Source organism: Bemisia tabaci, chromosome 6, assembly GCF_918797505.1.
Source record: "Bemisia tabaci chromosome 6, PGI_BMITA_v3".
In the NCBI taxonomy this organism is placed as follows: Eukaryota; Metazoa; Arthropoda; class Insecta; order Hemiptera; family Aleyrodidae; genus Bemisia; species Bemisia tabaci.
The window spans coordinates 44,903,844-44,924,267 of record NC_092798.1 but is presented as its reverse complement, the minus strand read 5'-3'; the positions used below and the strand labels follow the sequence as shown (position 1 = coordinate 44,924,267).

The 20,424-nt window shown below is 39.6% G+C and overlaps 1 protein-coding gene across 1 annotated transcript in view; it reads right to left on the bottom strand.

Moving 5' to 3' along the window:
• Positions 1-635: 635 nt before the first annotated feature.
• The window catches only part of LOC109042908 (uncharacterized), a 166,674-nt gene continuing 146,885 nt past the window's right edge, over positions 636-20,424 (bottom strand). Inside the window, exons 4-7 of the mRNA XM_072301575.1 lie at positions 19,800-19,964; positions 17,967-18,064; positions 15,467-15,635; positions 636-5,492 (exon numbers count right to left, since the gene is read on the bottom strand). Of these exons, the coding sequence (XP_072157676.1) occupies positions 5,218-5,492; positions 15,467-15,635; positions 17,967-18,064; positions 19,800-19,964 (707 nt within the window). The 3' untranslated portion in view covers positions 636-5,217. The remainder of the gene's footprint in view (positions 5,493-15,466; positions 15,636-17,966; positions 18,065-19,799; positions 19,965-20,424) is intronic.

Genomic DNA, 20,424 nt, shown 5'->3' with positions numbered 1-20,424 from the left:
AACCTGTCGAATGAAAAGTTGGATAGTGTGATATTGACGAGAAAAAACGACAGTTTGATGAAAAATTGGACGAAAACTTGAATGTGACGTCACACTCAACTTTTTGTTCAACTTTGAAAGTTGAACGAAAAGTTGGAACAAAATCTTTCGACCGACACGAGCCGAAGCTGTATCTTCGCGAACTAGGCTGGTGATATCACACTGAAACGATAATTGAATCAAATTTTTTGCATCCAACTTTCCGTTCAATTATGTTGGATGAAAAGTTTGATAGTGTGAATTGGGCTTTGGTCGGGCGCACAGTGGAACGAGCTAATTAAAGAGATCGGACATGAAATTTTTCGCTAAAATTTCAAATTTTGACGTTTATTTTGTCACAAATTTGATTTCAAGGGATGATTCCGTGTATAAGGGCATTTTAGGACAGACCCAATGAAACCACTTAAACTTTTTTGGTTCGTATTTCCGAAAATTTAAGCTTTCAAAATTTCCAGATTTTGTCGAACTTCTCCCATAGACTCGTCCCAGTGTGTGGCAGACCACAGTTTGAGGAAACTGATTTGAACAATCAAAAGAAGGAAATGGAAAATGAATGGGCATAGGTTTTTAAAGCAAGAACATTAATTCAAACAATATTTTAATCAATATTTTTTATTTGTTTTCTTTTTTTAAATAATTTATAAAGTGAAATATAAACTATTTATATTATTTTAATATCAACATTGAAAATATAAATATATAGATTTTTACAAGTATTAAACAAAATAAATAATAAAGAATGAAACTTCTCTATGAAACAATGAATCTATCCTCAAGTGTAGTAACAAACAGGGAAGGAGTGATTTGCTTCGTTTTTGCTCAGGGGATCACCTAGTTTCAAATTTGTATTTGAGAGAATACTGATGTCATGCTTTGGAAGCTGATGCTTTAATATTTTGACTTTTAAACGTTTTTGCCTAAATGTTAAATTATTATCAAAGAACAGGCAAACAGAAGATAGGTACTTCATTCGGCGATTCCTCTTAAAAATTTTAGGAGTGTACTCCAACGCTTATTGCGGTAAAATTTAGAATTCTAACGAAATATCGACGGTGAAACTACCAAACCACGTATCTCGGTTTGCGACGTCGCAGACTTCCTGTCACACTTTATTTTTTAAATGAAAAACTACTTAACGTCCAGTCTTGAAAATTTCTGTGATTTTTCCTCTTCGTGCGAAGAAAATTCTGTGAAAATTTCAAGGAATGATATTGATTTGGTCTACTTCAAAAAATAAAATGCGAGCGTAGATTTTTAAACACCGCAAACGAGATACGTGGTTTGGTAGTTTCACCGTCGATATGCAATTCGGTACTTGTTTTTCGACTTAAGGCATCAACATACCCACTTCGTGAAGTTACATATGCTTTTCCTTAAGATGATCTTTTCAAATATACTTGTATGAATTAAATAAAAAATTCAGTTTATTGCAATTCGTATAGAAATTGTATTGGCTTGAGACCATCGAAAATGGTGAAACTTTAATGGATACTTTTCACCAGTGAACTCAGGATACTAATTTTGCGCGTTTCAGGGTTTCGCAGATAAACTTTTCCGTTCTGCAAGAATGCTTCATTCAGCTGGGCTGAGTAGATTCTTGAGGATAGTATTGCACGACACTTGAAAAGAACAGAGTAAAACTAACCAACAATGCGTTTACATCAGATATATAATTACAATTCAAAACAACGCATTAAATACGAAAACAATAGAATAAAACTACGCAGTACAAATTCCTTTACAAAATATAACAGAAGTGTACCTACTTACTCGGCTCTCTTCGAGTAATAAGGTTAAAGAAATACTCTTGGAAAAACAGTTTCATCTTGCTCGGAAAAGACACATTTCAGCCGATTAATAAGATTGGGTCCCTATGATTCATATCACGATACATTCTGATTACAGCACTCCAAAATATTATTATTAGATTATCAAGGCACACCGATTATAACAAGGCGGCGCAAACATAGCTGAATCGAAGGCGACAACACTTTCAAAATATCTTAGTTATTTTCAGTAACTTACTTTTAAGTGTGAATGTAGACTACAGTCTGTTCACTGCTTCAATAAAGAAGAGAGAAGTATGTGCAAAAAATTATTTTTTCCAAATTTTCAAGAACAACAGAAAATTGTACATCCACTGTATGATGCTCAACACAACTTCAGAGACTTAGCCTTTTCCCAAACGCGTCGCCTTCAACATTATCACGCAAAGACTCATATCTAAATGTATCGGTTTTAAAACGGCGCTATCAGTACATATCAAATACGTATGTAATCCATCAAACCGAGAACGCTTAAATTCCAGAAATAGTATTGCAGTATATTGTAAACCTTCTTCATTTTTTTTTTTTTGGAAATAAAACCAAGCACTCAATTAGATTATGACAAGTATACATACAGTATCACTTGTCATTTTTTTTTATTTTAGAGACCAAAATGTATTCTTTCCGTCAATGACTCTCGCTTCACAAACGAGACCATTATGAATCAGTGAATATGTTTGCGTAAAATTAATTGAAAACGTATATGCAGCGGTTACGCTGAATGGGAGGGCAAACGCAAAAACTAAAAGCTGAGAAATCAATTGCTGATTGCATTTTGTGTAGAGAACAGTACGGAGATATAACTTTATTATAATGAGGATTATAGTCGGGAAAAAAGTAAAATTACAATAAGCTCTAACAAATAGGAAGTTGGGTTCACATTTTAACATTTTCTTTCTAGATGTATTGCGGCTTATTGCTAAAAATAACTGTTGAGATAAGGTACGGATAAGAGACAAATACAATTGGACTCATTTCAGGAGAAAGCAATGAAATCAAATAAATTCAAAACATAGGAAAATCTTTTCAAATGTTTCTCGTCTTTTCCCAGTGTAAAAAAAAATAAACTCTGGGCCCTTGTTTAGAATTCTAAAGATTTTCCGTAAGTTTTGATTTTCGGTAGCAAAAAGTAAGGTACGCTTAAGCTCAGTCATTAATAACTAAATATTTGGATTACTCCGTTCCTTTCAGCTGGATTTAAATGCTCCTCGCATTGAATAAAAATTAATAGAACCAACGTTAAAAATGCCAAAAATTAATTTCAGATATTAAAGGCTTCTCGCTCTAATACATTGAAATTTACCCATAATTTTAGCCCCAGAAACCGTTCTTTTATTCTGCGGTAAATTACGTGGAGTAAATATAGACGAGACCCAAAAAAGAAAAAATGGTAAAATGAAATTAATAAATAAATGTATGGCAGCTAGGCATTTCTTAAGGTTTTTTTTGGTAAAAATTTTGAATTCCTGAAGGACCTTATCCTTTTTTATATTTCTCAAAGGAGTATGGTACTGATTATACTGATGTTGCTGTGCTTCGCATCAGTTGCTATGCAGTGATTGGATCACCAGTGAGATGATGAATGGTCTCATAAAGTTTTCAAAATTTACTTCAGTAACAATAAACAAGATGATTGAAGGAAAGTAAGACAAAATTTTAGAAAATCAGAGAACTCGCTCATGGCGTCAATTTGGTTCATGAGATGTGAGTAAGTATAATACAATATCTACGCTATATCACACTGATGCGCAAATCTGAAACAAAACAAATCTAAAAATCTATATTAATACTGTAAAAAATATTACACTGGAATTGCATGACGCGACTCTAATTAGTGTTGAGTAGGTACTTTACTTTCAATACACTGTAAGGCAGAAAACGCAATATTTAAACCAACAAAAATTAAAATTTACATGCGAAAAAACGATGCTGATAATGATAAAAATTATTATAAAAACAATAATAGAAACTAAAATAATGGACGGGCATAAAAGCAATAGTGTTTGAAAAACATTCATATCCTCGAAAGGTGCTCTGCTACGTACGTAGTATTGATAACAATAATAAAAGTCAGGAAAATGGCTTCGAACTACTCGTCAACAAATTGAAAAACATCGTACACTGCCTAAAATACTGAAAGATAAATGGACCCGAGCTCACTTCGGATTTGGCTGAAATCAATGGGTAGATAATCGATATTATCGTCTGCTTATACTTTACAGAGATGGATTTTTTCATTGACAGCAGCTTGCTCCGAGAAACCATTCAAAATAAAAACCATAATAAGATGAAGTATCGCGACACGACCGCACTTACACGCTGTGAAAATACCGTGGTTCTCTCAACTAGACAGTCTAGCAGGATTACCACCATTGATTTTCTAGATCAATTGGACTGAATTTTGCAATTTGGAACTACAATTTTTCAGTTCGGAAACAACGTATGTTAGCATTACTTTCCCTACGCACATGAGTGTTTTTGCGGAGGCGCCAGAAATTGTAGATTCCAATTGCAAAACAAAGTCCAATTCTGACAAGGTTCCTGATCACTGTAGCAAGGCATTCTTTTCTGCGAGCCACGTGGGCCAGACCGCCCTGCGCTGGGACAAGAGACCCTCCACTAGTGTATTGGCGTCAGGTGGAAACTTTTACTTTCGGGGACTCAACACTTGTTACTTGTGGACACTTGTATGGGAACAAGAGTCATCTTACCTCCGAGGTGGATGAAGAGCCTCAGATGACGTAATGAGCCAAACAAGTTTACAAAACTTTGATATGTTTGCCAAAGGAAATAACAAAAACCCAATTCACACTATCAAACTTTACATCCGACATAATTGAACGAAAAGTTAGATGGAAAGTTGGACTCAAAAAAATTTAATAAAATCACCGTTACAGTGTGATATCGTTATCAGCCTACGGTTCGCGAAGATACAGCTCCGGCCTATGTCAGTCGGAAGATTTCGTTCCAACTTTCGCCAATTGGATGGAAAGTTGAAGTTGAAAAGTCGAATGTGACGGCACATTCAAGTTTCCGCTCAATTTTTCATCAAATTGTCGTTTTCTCTCGTCAGTATCACAATATCCAACTTTTCATTCGGCAAGTTGAATGAAAAGTTTGATCGTGTGAATTGGGCTTTAGGCAAGAGTAAAAGCTTCAACCATTGCCAAGATGCGAATAGCGTCCAGTCCGCTTACAAACTAGAGGCTTCAAAGAGACTCATCGATTGCCCCGACTCAAAGCGCTGGCCAATGAGAGGACCAAGAAAGGCATCGATGAACCTCTTTGAAGCCAGTTTGTAGGTGAGCTGAACGCTAATGGAGGGTCTCGTTTGTGATCCTGTTTCGGGGGATTAGACGGCGGTGCTGTGGGTCTGGATCCTGACTTTCTTGACGCTGCCGTTCCTGGAGAGGGTGGGCGAGGTGCCGCTGAACCCGGGGTTCTGGATGCCGAGGCCGTCGGTTTGGGTCCGGGGCTTCTTGAGGCTGGAGCGGAGGGGACCGATCCGGGAGACGGAGCCGGTCGTGGAGCCGTTGGAGGAGAGCGTCGTCGACATGGAGGCCACCGACCCGTTCGTCGACGACAGGTACGGCTTCCCGCTCGCGTGGGTCATCGAGATGCCTCCTCCTGAAACACAAATCAAAATATTCCGATTGAACAATCATTCCGAGCAAAAGGACAAGAGGAAGAAGAAGAAGAAGAATAAGACGAAGAAGAAAAGAAAGAAGAAAGAGAAGAAGAGGAAGGAGGAGGAAGAAGAAGAAAAGGAAGAAATAGATGCAGAAGAAAAGGGGGATGAAGAGAGGGAAGAAAACGAGGAGGAGGAAGAAGAAGAAAAGGAAGAGGAAGAAGAAGAATTAGATGCAGAAGAAAAGGAAGAAGAAGAATGCGATGCGCAGAAGAAAAGGAAAAAGAGGAAAAGGAAGAAGAAGAGAGGGAAGAAGGGGAAGGAGGAGAAGGAGGAAGAGGAAGAGGATGAAAAGGAAGAAATAGATTCAGAAGAAAAGGGGGATAAAGAGAGGGAAGAAAACGAGGAGGAAGAAGAAGAATAAGATGCAGAAGAAAAAGAAGAAGAGAGAGAAAAGGAAGAGGAAGAAGAAGAATTAGATGCAGAAGAAAATGAAGAGAAAAAAGACGAATTAGATGAAGAAGAAAAGGAAGAAGATTCGATGCGCAGAAGAAAAAGGAAAAAGAGGAAAAGGAAGAGGAAGTAACGGAAGAAGGTAGAGAAAAGGAAGAGGAAGAAGAAGACGAATTAGAAGCAGAAGAAAAGGAAAAAGAAGAATTAGATGCGCAGAAGAAAAAGGATGAGAAGAAGAAGAGAGGGGAGAAGAGGCGGAGGAAGAAGAAGAAAAAGAAGAAGACGACGACGAAGTTATCACAATATTAGAAATCTGAAAGTGAACTTCATCCCAAAGCCTATATGTTAACCTAAGATTGACATGAATAGAAGACTTTTAAATATTTCTGTATTGAAGGTTACTTCGGATTGATTTGATTAATTTTTCTTGGTTCGATCAGTACAACCAAAATAGAATTTATTAAATCGACCGAAACCGCAGACTCCGAGAAATTTAGGGTGGAAAACAGCGTCGTGCTGAACTAGTGTACTTCTATTTCGCTCTATGCCCCTCAATGGTCACGACTTACGGGTGGCTAGCGCAATGGACTGTCGGCACTGCGATCCAGGATTCCAGGTTCGAAAATTTTCGATGCGATTTTTTTGGCGCATATCAAGTTCGCAAAAAGCGCCGCCTATCGATTATAAATATAAAACTTTCGGTCCTCCAATTGTGCAATGCCGGCGGTCTATCATTGATGCGAGCGATATCATAAGAGCTGTTCGTTTTGATTGACCGACAAACACGCCGAGCCGAACGCCTGATGAGGATGCGTGATACAACTATAATTGCTCCATGGACGCCCGTATTGCATACACAAGAAATGAAGGCGTTTTCGTTTCTCTCTCGATTCCTGTAACCGAGAGCTGCATTAGCAGGAAAGCATGTCGACGACGGCGAAACTCGCAAATCAAGCAGTGACGTGGCGTAATTCGCGATATATCGATGGATCTGTCATTTAAACCTGTGGAAATGGATCGATAATAAGGCGTTCGCAACGAACACCTTAATAATCGATTTTTCGCCATAATTTCAAATGGGAAAATATCGACAATCGATCATTCACGCCTCGTTACTGAAACCAAGTATCTCGTTGGCGGTGTTTTGAACCTTCTCTCCTGTTTTATTTTCTTGAAAATTAACAAATTTAATCAAAATCATTGCTTGAAGCTTTCACAACTAGCGAGAGAAATAGAGAAGAAGAGAGACTAGATAATTCACCTGTGGAAAAATAGCCACATTGGAAAAAAAAAAAACACATTGGATCTGGAGTCTAGACTCTTAAAAACATCGACAAGAAAAAATACTCTTGATTCAATCAGATTTCGGCTTAAATCAAGAACCAAACCTCTTAATTGGAGCGGATTTCCTTTTGATTTAAGCTTAAATCTGATTGAATCAAGATTATTTTTTCTTGTCAATGTTTCCGAGAGTCTGGACTCTAGATCCAATGTCTTTTTTTTTCCAGTGCAGAGAAATGTTGACGGATTCGTGTTAGAGATCAGAACATCTATAAAGACATTGGTAAGGTGAAGATTGACCCTGTGACGTCTCTCTTTCTCGCCTCAACTTGACTTTGAAAACCATCGCGGTCAAGAGGCGGAAAATAAAGAAACGTTGAAAGCATCGGTAGTGCAGAGAAGTGCACCGAGCATAAACAGAGGAATCAAGCAGGTGTATGAAGTTGAAATGCGGTTAATTAAAACGTTCAGGTGTGTGAGCCACTGCCCAGACCACTACATAACGCCGCACGCTAGGAAAAATCCTTATTTCCTGCAATGAATCTATCGTCTTAGGGGAAATCTATCGTGACAGAGATGAGGAAAATGGGGTTCTAACGTAAAAAGAGACGGCTATATCACTGCATTACAATGTTGATTGGTCGCATTTATGATATATATATATAACGATGTTATGGCGCACATGGTTCCTCGCAGGATAATTGCGTGCAATCGGGGAGATTTACCCGGAATTACCTCTATGGAGGATTTGCACAATCAATTTTTATTGCTGCATCTGAGCGTAATTAATGAGCTGCGTTTGCACTATTTCAGATAGTTTTTTTCTATTATGGAAAATTGCAGAAAAATATTATAGAAGTTAGAAAAGCTACCGCCTTGTGGCGTCATCAGGCGGCATTTCTCATTTAAACACATGAATTTTACATAAAGACTCCGTAGATTAGGTCAGTAGATTAAGTCCGTAGATTTCCGTAGATTAAGTCATTTGGCCAAATCTCCTCTAATAATTTTTCATTTCGGAAACCAACGATGTTCTCATGCTCATAATTCCGGCATAATTGAACGAAAAGTTTGGTGGAAAGTTGGACGCAAAAATTTTTTTAATTAATTACCGTTGCAGTGTGATATCGTCACCAGCCTGCGGTTCGCGAAGATACAGCTTCAGCTCATGTCGGTCGGAAGATTTCGTTCCAACTTTTCGTTCAACTTTCCATCCAATTGGCGGCGCTAACTGGATGTAAAGTTGAACAAAAAGTTGAATGTGACGTCACAAAGTTTCCGTTCAATTTTTCATCAAATTGTCGTTTTCTTTCATCAGTGTCTCACTATCCAACTTTTCATTCGACAAGTTACATCCAAGAGTTGGATGAAAAGTTTGATAGTGTGAAGTGAGCTTAAGATAGCCTGAGCCCTGCCATGATTGACTTTTCAAAATAATACCTAAAGTAACTTCCTGACTTGAAATTATGGGCCCATAAAACATACTTGATCGTGGGCAAGAGCTTTTTGAACGATGCTATACTTGTGCGGCGCAGCGCATCGTCTGGCGCAACGTGGCATCAAGTGGCAATGAGAATGCTGCTACCAAGTGAATTGTAAATTGGCCGCTAATACAAAAGCGATCCCGCTATTCATTCACCAACTGAGTAGAGGCGGAGATAACAGGACGCTGAGTTTCCGCCGGGGCAACCATTGTGCCACCCCCACCTCATCTTCACTGGTCCACCACACCACCCCCTCGTATTCTATCTCGTTCGTTTGCACTCCTGGTGTATCACGACTAGGGTAACCTTTAGCAAGCGTGGGTGCTCGTGCGGCCAAAATGCCAAAAATGAACTGCTCGATCCACTCTGCATGATCGCTCAAAATTACGACGAGCGCATTGGCAAAGTTTGAAATGCACTCCTAACTTTACAGTCTGCGTAAGAAATTTTCGATTTTTTGAGCTTCCCGCTTCAAAACGATACTGCGGCACACGTGAACATTTCGTTTGAGGAGTCGTTCCATTCACCCTTTCGCAATGGCAATACCCAACAAAGCCGACGCTTTCCGCGCGCAAATTGCAATCGAGAGCACAAGGTACACCAAAGCGGACCTTTATCAACGCGAAGGAATCGTGAATGTAAACACGCTGGGTTGTTAACAAATGGTTAGAATCTTGTCCAGGAATATGTATTTTGGCGGATCCGTATTGGCCATGTTGAATATTGTGTATAATATCCTAGTGCACATAGGGTTTGGATAGAACGACTTAGCCTCTAACGAAATGTTCACCTGTGCCGTGGTATCGTTTTTAAAGCGGGAAGCTAAAAATAAACGCGAATTTCCTACGCAGATTGTGGAGTTTAGGACTGCATTTCAAACTTTGCCAATGCGCTCATCGTGATTTTTAAGACATTTACTGAAAGGAATAAGTCTTATTTTTGCTCCGGGAAAATTTTGCAACAGGCCCATTACAAGCAAATTCGTTATTTTTTAAACGCTTTCCTCCACCTTTTTCTGTCATGCCCAACCGATCTACTCACTTTTCTCGTTACAAGCAAAAAAGTAAGTAAGTTTCTCGAAGGTAATTTTTGGCCCCTAATTTGACTTTTCTCGTGAATGGAGCAACCTAAAATGATCAACGCCAGACAGAGTCAATCGAAAGTCACCCTTTTTCCAGAGTATAAAATAACGTGCTTTTGAATTTTGCGCGGCATGTCATGATGATGGTAAAACCCTTGACGTTGATACGGCAGTTCTCTGAACGAATTTAAGCAAAATGAGTCCATCCACGCGAGGAACACACATGAGGTAGACGTTTTCTGCGAAAATCTTTCCAGTCTCTTCGAACTGAAGACTGCGAGTGCAAAGGACTCCTAATGAGGATTGGCATAAAGAAATTTGTTTTAATTAAATCCGCCAAGAACGTGTTTATCGAGGCGGTGGGCCAAAACCCTCGATCACGGTTGATTGTTTTTATAATCTCACGATCCGGTCGTGAAGTGAAGTACAAGATGAGTTAATAAAGGTGAAATGAGGATAATTAAGAAACGAAAAAAAGACGGCGAGAAGCGGCAATTTCTTGGAAGTGCTATCAAAATCATGGCCCTCCCAACAAAAGGCCGAGCCATTAAGCCCCGTGCGGCCCGGACCCTCTTTCAAATAACTGGATCGATCTATTTAAGTGCGTTTTACAACCAAAACAGTTTGTTATTGCTCCGGGAGAATGGATAGCATTCCAGGTTGCTCATTTTTTCGCTCGCAGTTGTCAAACATCCGCTGCGATGCACCTTTCGATTCGGACTTAACCCAGAATAGTTGTCTTTTATAAAATTAGTTGGAAATATTAGTACCTTATTCCAAAATGTTCAATCGAGTTTATTGAGTGGATTTACTTTTGGTGCGGGTTTTAACGCGAGGAACTAGTTGTGTCACATGACAGCAGTCATTTTCGGTTTCGCGTGGAGCTGTGAACAAGGGGCGATACGTCCATCTCAAATGAACTTCATTCTACAGTAAGGAAAAAAGCACCAGCTTTTCAGTTTTCAGGAATTTTCCGTGGGAAACCCTCGACGCTTTCCCGGTAAAAACACAATTGTTCTGTTGAGACCACGTAACGTTGAAATGGACCGAATTCATCAGAAAGGAACCGACCCACATGAGGTTGAAGCTGAGAAAAAGAGGTTTGAAGTTTCCTTCCTGCGTAAGGCTCAACGCAGAAAATAAACTTTAACCCCTCTTTTCACAAACTAATTTCCTTTTTGCGACATTCAGATTTTGGCAGGAGAAAATAAACGACTATAACAGAACTCAAAAACATTCTAAACTCAATTTTTTCGAAAATGTGGGTTCGGTTTCTTTCTGATAAACTGGGTCTAAATGAAGTTAGGTTCTTCCGTTTGCGAAACGAGGAATTTGCCGAACAATATGACAAGATGGCGACGTCGGCTCCTCTGCCCGAAGGTTGCGGGGTGGCGCGAGGCTTCTCTCAAGTTCAAGAACTCGATTGTTCCGCTGGAGAGCCGCAGCAGAACTGGGGCAATCGCCGGTTGTAAATATTTCAGGTCCATCGAGATTGAGAAATAACAGAGATCATTTCCGCGTGAACGATAGGCTTGCGGTTCCTGCGGGTAACACGACTCGGCCGAAGCCCCTGAAGGACTACGCGCGATCCTTCTTTCCGCATGTTTTATGTCTCTTCGGATTTACTATACTCATCCATCATCCATTGATTTCTACTTCGATGCCAGTCTTTGTTTATGGTTTCAGTCCATAAGAATGGCTCTCTTGCCGGGGACGGGCTGGCGGAGAAAGGTCCACTGCCGTGCTAAGAAAGAACGCCGTATGAACATTCCAGAGTTGCCAAATTTCCCTTGATAAAACATGTGTTTTTGACAACATTTATGCACATTTTTTTGGAACTTTTCGGTTTTCGATGAAATTGCGCACAAAATTGCCTAAAATTTTTGGGGAAAAATATTCACAATTTTTGTATGTATCAGACTTACTTTGGCAACAAATTGTTCGCAAAATTCTCACTCTCTTTTCCCTGCATGGTCAGGCTTGTCCATAATTTTCTAATATGCAATCCTTATTAGAAGAAGCAAGCACACTTATTTTTGCGATGAAAAGCCTCGCTCGTGTATTAGAAGGAAAGTTCCACAACTGGAAATACGAAGGAAGTTCATACGTTTGGTTTTTTGTAACTTTGTCGCTGATTTTGCTTTCTCTTTAACGTATTCTTTTCACTGCTTGATAAAATCTTTTTTTTGACGTTAAACAAATTCTGAAAGTGTACATATTATTTTGGATTTAAAAAGTCAATTTTTATTTATATTTTATCGCGGGTTATACCTCGAAGTTACAACTATTGAAGGAGAAAAACGCAGGATAGATTTGGCTACATTTAGAACGCCTCTTTCCACCTCGTTCGAGAGGCGGCAGACTCGATCAACGCGCTGCAAGTTCACAGCCAAATAAATTAAAACGTAATTAGAAATTAGAGCCATTGTCAACATACTGAAAACCGACGAAGAGTGAAATAATGAAGAAACTAAAATCAATTACTTCCAGCGTCTTATATCGATATTGATTTTCTTCGAGTCAACGTCTCGGCGAGAGGGTATTAATCGAGTGAGCTGCTTTGGGAGAATAACAAATTTCCCTTTAAATTCTGGCCGACGAAATAAATTGACGCGATATATCACATGTCGTTCTGACACAAAGTTTAGCGTCCGTCGAATCACTTGAACTCCATCCGATTATTAAAAATCATCGAGAATATTGCCGAATGATGCAAGAACACATTTAACGCGAGGCAATTACTCGATGAGAGGAAAGCGAAAGTCGATGAGGCTCGATAAACTTATTTAGCGGTCATCACAAGCCACTACTTACCAAACTGCGAGGAAACTAATTCACACCGAGCTAACACCGATCCGGAACTCAAACGCACCTTCGGACTTTCAATCGAATACGATCGTAGGTGCCGATCGAACTCCGACAGTTTCAATACCCGCGATCGTCGCGTGCGGGTAGCTTAAGCTTTGTGATGGAAATTAATGTCAACTTTGACGAGACGGGATGGGCCGGCCTCCCCGCACCGCGGCGAGGTGAGAGGTGATATAGTACGCAACCTCCGCACTCCCCCCCCCCCTCCGACCCCCCGCCGGGAAAAATGTAAAAAGTCACCCCGGTCGCAGCATCCCCCGTCGAAACTATCGATACATCAACGAGTGAGATTGTATCGATATCGATCGGTTCGACATGTAAACATAGCCTCAAAACGCCGTTTCCCTCACGTAACATCGTAACTTTATTTCGATGTTTCAAATTCCCGCCGCACAAATTGCATAGTAACTAGAAGAATCTTGGGCATTCCTAACTGAAAATTTCACTGATTTTTCCTCAGATTTCACGCAAAAATCAGAAAAGTATTTCATAAAATTGCACAGGTGTCACTTTGTAAAATAAAGAAATTGTTTGAGGCGATTTGGCAACCTTGGAATGGAGTTACGTTTCCTCGTGCAGGAGACGACGAGAAGTCAATTTAGAAATCTGAGGTGACGGGTCTTCGGCGATTGAATTTTTATTCTTTCGAGTACAAAATGCCAATGAAAAGTGAGATTGTTAGCACTGGGAAAAAAGTAGCTTGGATCTTGAGTCCAAACTCTTGAAAACATTGACAAGAAAAAATACTCTTGATTCAATCGGATTGTTGCTTGAATCAAAAAGGAATCCGCTTAAATTAAGAGGCTTGACTCTCGATTTAAGCAAAAATCCGATTGAATCAAGAATATTTTTTCTTGTCGTTGTTTTTAAGAGTCTGGACTCTTGATCCAAGCTACTTTTTTTTCCAGTGAGGAATTTTCTCGTTTTCAGCTCTTCCAACTTAAATCCTAAATTTTTGTTTGAGGTTATGTCCTATTATTTTGAACCAAACGACACATCGAACCGCTATCGAATATGATCTATTCTTGTGCATCTATGGTCGAAAAGTTTACGTGCTCTTGACCGAGAGCTTTTACAGCCTGCATGTTGACCGCTCGATTTCAAAGCCTCGGCCGGAGGTCTTTCCCGTCGTGTGGGCCTTTTGCTTTTATGTATCCCAGTTATCAAGGCCGCACTTGCGGTCGTTACTTTCCGGACTTAAAAGGTAACTTTTACAAAGCCCTGCTTATGAAGTTGTTCTTCCAACTTTCATGTACTCATTGGGTTAAATTGATGATGAAGTTGGTGTGTTTGGCGTATTCTGCTTCCGAGAAGAAGGTTCGTAATTAATGAAAAGTTGAAACAAAAGGTTTTCCATCGTCGATTGATAAAAAATAAGAATATAATGAGCCACGAGACAGGATGAAGATTAAAAGTAGAACAGTATTGTAGGTGTGCTCTCATTGAAATTTCGTTCCAAACACGTTCGTTTTGTCCTTATTAACTAATAACAAAAGGAATTATAGTGTTCTGAGTTTACAGTAAGAACTTCATGCTTCCTATGGAACTAAAATCAACGCGGGATAGTATAATAAAATTTTACGTAATCAATTCGATACAAGCAGTCGTTGGTTTTTGTTTTTTTTTTGGTAAGGTTGGTAAGTTTTTTAAACTGCCGATGACAGTAAACGCTGATTTCTCATTTATGAGCTGAAATTGGTAAATTTTGATGTGTCCACCGTGTTTTCATTTACGTAAAATTTCAAAGAGGAATCTACTGTCGTAGTTTTCAAACCTTACATCCTGTCAGGTGGTCTATTCCAGATGCCAAGCTCGTTGAAATATGAACATGCAGGGTTATTCAAAAGTTACGCACCACCGGCCATACGGGGAGTGGTCATTTGAAATTTTTAAGTTGCCCCCCGCCCCCCTCCCCCGAGGGGATCAAAAACTTTAAAGTTCCTGAAAAATTTTTCCCCTCTATGAGGAAAAACGTCTTAAACTGCAAGTCGATATCATAGTCGAACTGAAGTTATGGCCAGTGGTGCGTGACTTTTGAATGACCCTGTATCTTAATCCCGCAACCGTCAACATTCTATTAATTTTTACCAACTTTTTGATTTTTGAAGAGACACCTTGACTCTTTGCTCTGACTGAAAAATAGTCAGTTCCAGCATTCTCGTATAAATAAAACACAATTCAGGACATGCTTTCTAACAGAAATATTAGCGACTTTCAATACGTTTTCCAAGAAAATCGAGTAGGTGCTTCACCTGCTTGTATGAATGGAGGTGATTGACGCACCGAATGATGGAAAACGGTTTCAAATGAGCAACAGTATGATTCGCTGGCATTAAAATAGGTAAGCAAAACCAATTTCAACCCGTTGAAATAGCTGTATCTTCGTAAATTTACTTAAGAGGCTTATTTAATCTACGTACGGATATTTTCAAAGGTCCACAACATTTTGGTAATTTGTTCAGATAAACGGAAGTTACTCGGTTCAAGTATAATCTAACCTTGCTATTTCGAGCTTTCGTGATGAAGCACAACAATCAGCGCAGGGTCAATCGCTCTAACAATGCGGCCGGCCGTGGAACGCTTGTTAGCGCCTGCAAGACTGCATGAATACTTCACACATTGCGTGTATGCTACGATGCGCCACTCTTGCCGTTTTTTGTCCTCATAAAAGCGCACTACACCGAGGTAAATCTCTGAGGATGCGAGCATTCCGTTTCGTAAGAGCTGTTTTGTCTATCCGGTCAAAATGAAGGCAAACCACCCTGTTGCTCTCTTAGGATTCAAGATTATTTTTCAAAGTTTTTACCTGGGTGCATGGATGACTTTTCCCGGAATCCCGGATTATTGAAAGTGGTGGCGGCAGCCCCTGTTGGGTCTCGGTTACACATCGTTGGGTCGCCACCCATTCGTCTGGCGAACATAACATCGTATAAGGCAACAATAAATAACAAAAAGTTGAGGATGAGAAGGACGATCTGAAACAAATTTTTAAAAAAATGTAATAAAATTAAATATGTAAAGAAACTAATTTATTGCAGAGGTTATAATGAAGAATGATCACTCATTCTGATGACTCTTGGGCTCGTTCTTCAATGATACATCCGCATGGCAGTGGCGTGGCGTGCTTTGCGATATATCGATTGATCTGCCATTTAAAAGTAAGGAAAAGGATCGGTAAACAGGGTGTTCGCAACGAACACCCTAATAATCGATTCTCCAACATTCTTTCAGATGGGGGAAATATCGATAATCATCATTCACGCCTCGCCATTGCCACATGAAACGTCTGAAAAAAGCATTGTTAAGTTTGGGTATTAAAGGGATCCAAAGGATGTTAGAACAAACGGCCTACGGATAGGTCTCACGTGACGTTACAGTTTAATACATGTAAGCCACAACTAATAATTTAAATTTTGAAAACTGTAGAGGTTCAACAAGTAGACATTTTAAAGTCATTTAACAAGCGTAGCTGTGTGGAAAATAGGTTTAGAGGGCCTCCAGACCCCCTCTTTCTTCTCTGTTATCTGAAATACTTCCCCCAAGACTTAAGAGGCTTTCAATCCCTTCTATGGATACGCTACTTCTATTTCCAGCTACGCATCTGGTTTTGAAATTCTACTCTAAGATGGTAGTGTAATTTTAGATCGTGGATTAATCAAAGATAAGCTGTCTACAACTCATGTTTTCCCTCCTAAAGAAATTATATGTAGTTGGATCCATTTAAACTTCGGAATTATGATATATATTTTTATATTTTATCAATGAAATGAAAGCCAATATGAAGATAGATTCGTCTAAGCCTTCTCTCTTAAAATGTGGATTCTAAATAACTTTTTTGATTGTAATGCTAATAGAAAAGCGTGAAAGGAAAGGAAAATGCATTCATATTATCAATGTTCCGGTTTTACGAAGACCGTGGATACGGTAGAGCAACTTTGAAGAGGGGAGGAGTTCAACTCCGCAGGGATTGTTGATTTGAGGTGGAAAAATCAAGACAGGAGGGGGAAAGGGAAAGCAGCTTCCTCGATGTATTCAACAGGTGTGGCGGAAATACGATTTTAAGAGTGCCCTGAGAGAGTTCGAAGCATTCATTCCTGCTTGAGAGCATGTGTGACCCAAGAGTCAAGTTCCGATTCCCGCTGTTTTGTTGCCATGACTACGAGTAGTCGAAGGAAATCATCAGTCGATAGGAGTTGTGCAGTGGCGTGGCGTGAATTGCGATACATCGATTGTTATGCCATTTAAACCTATAGTAAAGAATCGATTATTAAGGTGTTCGCTGCGAACACCCTGTTTATCGATCCTTTTCCATAGGTTTAAATGGCATAACAATCGATATATCGCAATTCACGCCACGCCACGCCACTGGAGTTGTGTAAAGATCCCTCTTGTTTGCCGCTTCCACGGTGTCTTGAATAATTAATTTTTCACCCCATTACGCGCGTTAACGCTGTTTTTCTTGACGTTCGTCACATGAAGAATTATCGAACTTGGAACCCCGCTTCGCTTTCCACGCGTATAGCCTTACGTTTTTGTCACAAGGGATTTTGAGGAATACTACCGTGTTGAGGAAAAACGCCGTATAAGCCTTCAGACGTTGTCTTCGATGGAAATCGCATTAATTTACTGGAAAAATTGTGAATATTTTCCCCTAACATTTTCAGACGAATTTGTACGCAATTTAATCTAAAATATCTAAAAATTTCAAAGGAAAATGTGCATGAATGCTGTAGAAAATACATGTTTGATTTAGGGAAATTCGGCAACTACAGAATGTTCATACGGCTTTCTTCCTTAGCACGGCAGAATACTACCCTCACCTACATGGAGAAGAAAATTGCTGTTCACGTGAATAGGAACCTCATGCCGGAATCACACGCTGAATTTGGCAGCTGAACATGGAAGTAAACAGTCATCGGTCAACGGCTGAAAATTCGCGAATTCGAGTTATTTTCATCCAGGTTTGTATCAAATCTACTTAAATAATTCAGACAAATCCGAGATTATCCAATGGTCGCTGAGACTCGTTGCTGAATTTTTCAAAAATTCAGGCATCAGGCCGATGACTTCCACATTTAAGCCACATTCAGCGTGTGATTCGGGCTTCAGTCCACGGAGACAAACTTTTGGATGGGAGTGATTATTGTTGAGTTGAGTCGAAAAATCGGATTCTGGAATTTCGACGAAAACTCTTACAAGTGCCTTTTTGCACCGAAAAAGGCATGAAGTTTATCACCATCCAGCGAATCCCCACCCTGAACGTGGTGAATTAGAATTTTCAACAGCTTTAAAACGAAACTACTTACTTGCATGTAGAATGACTCGCCCCTTGTAACCTCGAAGTCATTCTCATGATCGTCCGTTTGCAAGGCGAATAGGCCAGCTGCGATGATGGCCAAAAGTGCTGTAATTAAAAATAACTGTGTTTAAAAGTGTCAATTTAATGGGGGCAATGAGATAATCCGTGAAGAAGCATACAAACATCATGAATCATTCATTTTTATGTACATTTTTACTATGAATTTTATATTGGGCTATTGCCTGTAGAAAATTAATAAATAAATTAGAAAATTCAACACATAAATGGCAAGTACACATTTAAGGTTTTGCACGGATTTCGACGGAGAGTCATAATTTTCAATCACTCGACGGAGATATAATTTGACGTACTTATGCTAAAAGGAGCTATGTGCTTAGGGAATGCGTGCATTATAGTTCCTTTTAGCATAACTACGTCTAATTCTTGACAATAACCGGAACAAAGCGGCTGAATTAGGAAGCATCTGTTCTGGTTCACATGCATCGAAATGCGAAATTAAACACTTGCGCTAAAGTTAAGGCCACACTTTGCGCTCCACAGAGGAAACGTCTAGAGATAATGCGGTATTTGAAACAATAAATCACTGAATCGTATTTAATAAGATTTTCCAGTGATGGATTAGCTCCGTAATCAATAGCGTCTGATACAAATGCTGCATCTGCACAGGCTCGTTTCAACTTGGTTGCCAAAGCTAACGGAAATTAGAAACAGGTCTCAGCTGCTTGATCTAATTTTTATGAAGGAATCCAGCAGCTATTTAAAACTACGGCATGAGGATACAGAAAGAGATGCATGGATCATGGAAAATATGTTCCTCCGACAGCGAAATCACTGTCTTCGTGTTTTTTCTAGACTTTTCCAAAAAAAAAACGAGCGCTGAAAGTGGACTTGAGGTGTTTTTGACAGAATAAAATCCGGCTCTATGAAGTTGTTTCGGCTGATTATCTTTCAGCAGTATTACTGATTTTCAATTTTGTAATGGTAAAAGTATACACGAAAAAATAAAAATAAAATACAGATGTCATTTCGAGTAAAACTCTTCTCATGGTACGTATATTCTAGGAAAAGTTGAGCACTAAGGCTCACTTTTACCCTACAATATTCGGAAATCAAGACTCTCAACTCTAGACGCGTTCTTCTCCAAAACTTAAAAATGATTCTTTACTCATTCACCCATGATAACATCCAGTATTGAGAATGTTTTGGAAAGTTCAACGCATGTTCGAAATTGAACCGCAGTGTGTGCGAATTGAAATGTATTACTACGTCCTGGGTTTAAGTTTAACGGAGTGGACAACTTATAAATTGTCACAGTAGGTATTTGAGTGCGCACACAGCGAATTCTCTGTAGAACACTGTTTCAGTGAAAAAAGTCTGAGGACTTTTTCGCACTACACTGCTTTCTAGCTCACAGTGAGGAAATATGCGAAATTTCACCACTGAAAAAATTGTTTTCCATGGCTTAGAAAGAAAAATGCTGCCTCCAAGTTCTTACTTCAGCTCAGATTATTTCCCAGTTCGCTAAAGAAAAATAACCGTCCCCTTGAGTCAATGCGGTTTATATTTTACTTTGCATATGTTTGCACAACTCAGCTTACAAAAAAACCTAATGGAGTTAAATACGAAACATACGAAATAAAATAAAAAAATAACTTTTGGAGTTAAATTGTAATTAGAACTTGATTTGAAACAAAGATAAAACAAAGACTGTAAATCGAAGAGAAGAAACCAAGAGCAAAATCCTCCTCTCTGAAAGGAAATTAATTTTTTTTTCTGTGTTTGTAAGGTTGTTTGAGGGAAGTGGGGTAATTCTTCTCACCTGCTACAAGAGCTAAGGCTAATTTTGTGGTGACGGCTGAGCTGTAAGGCATGACAACTTGTTCTTTGGAGACGACCATTGCAATTTGAAGGATACTGAGGATGCAGAATATGGCGAGAATGACAACTCCGCCCACGGCGAACAGGCCGGCCACTTTGACAGCAACTGAAAAATGCCCAAGTCAGAAAAGTAAATTAACGACGCTAACCGAACACGGCGAAAAACTCAAGTCTTAGGGTCATAATTGCTTGAGCTTACTTGAAAAGTACTGAAAACACCCAAAGATCTCACCGCTCATTGTAAATAAGCCAATTTCGTCAGGATTCTTCAAAGTTAAGAGGAGTGAGGAGTGGGGACGTCCCGTAAAGGGATGGCGGCAGGGCCCCTGCCGCCATCCCTTTGCGGGACGTCCCCAGGGCGTTGACGATGAGATGTTGCGGTGTCAGATGCCCGATAACCTCTGAGAGGGTAAGCATATGTGGCGTTTGGGTGTCGCAGAACGTCGGAGTACATTGTACGAGCGACTTTATACATACAAAGGGTTATTCAAAAGTTACGCACTACCGACCATGAGGGGGGTGGTCATTTGAAATTTTTAGTTGCCCCCCGTCCCCCTCCCCCTGAG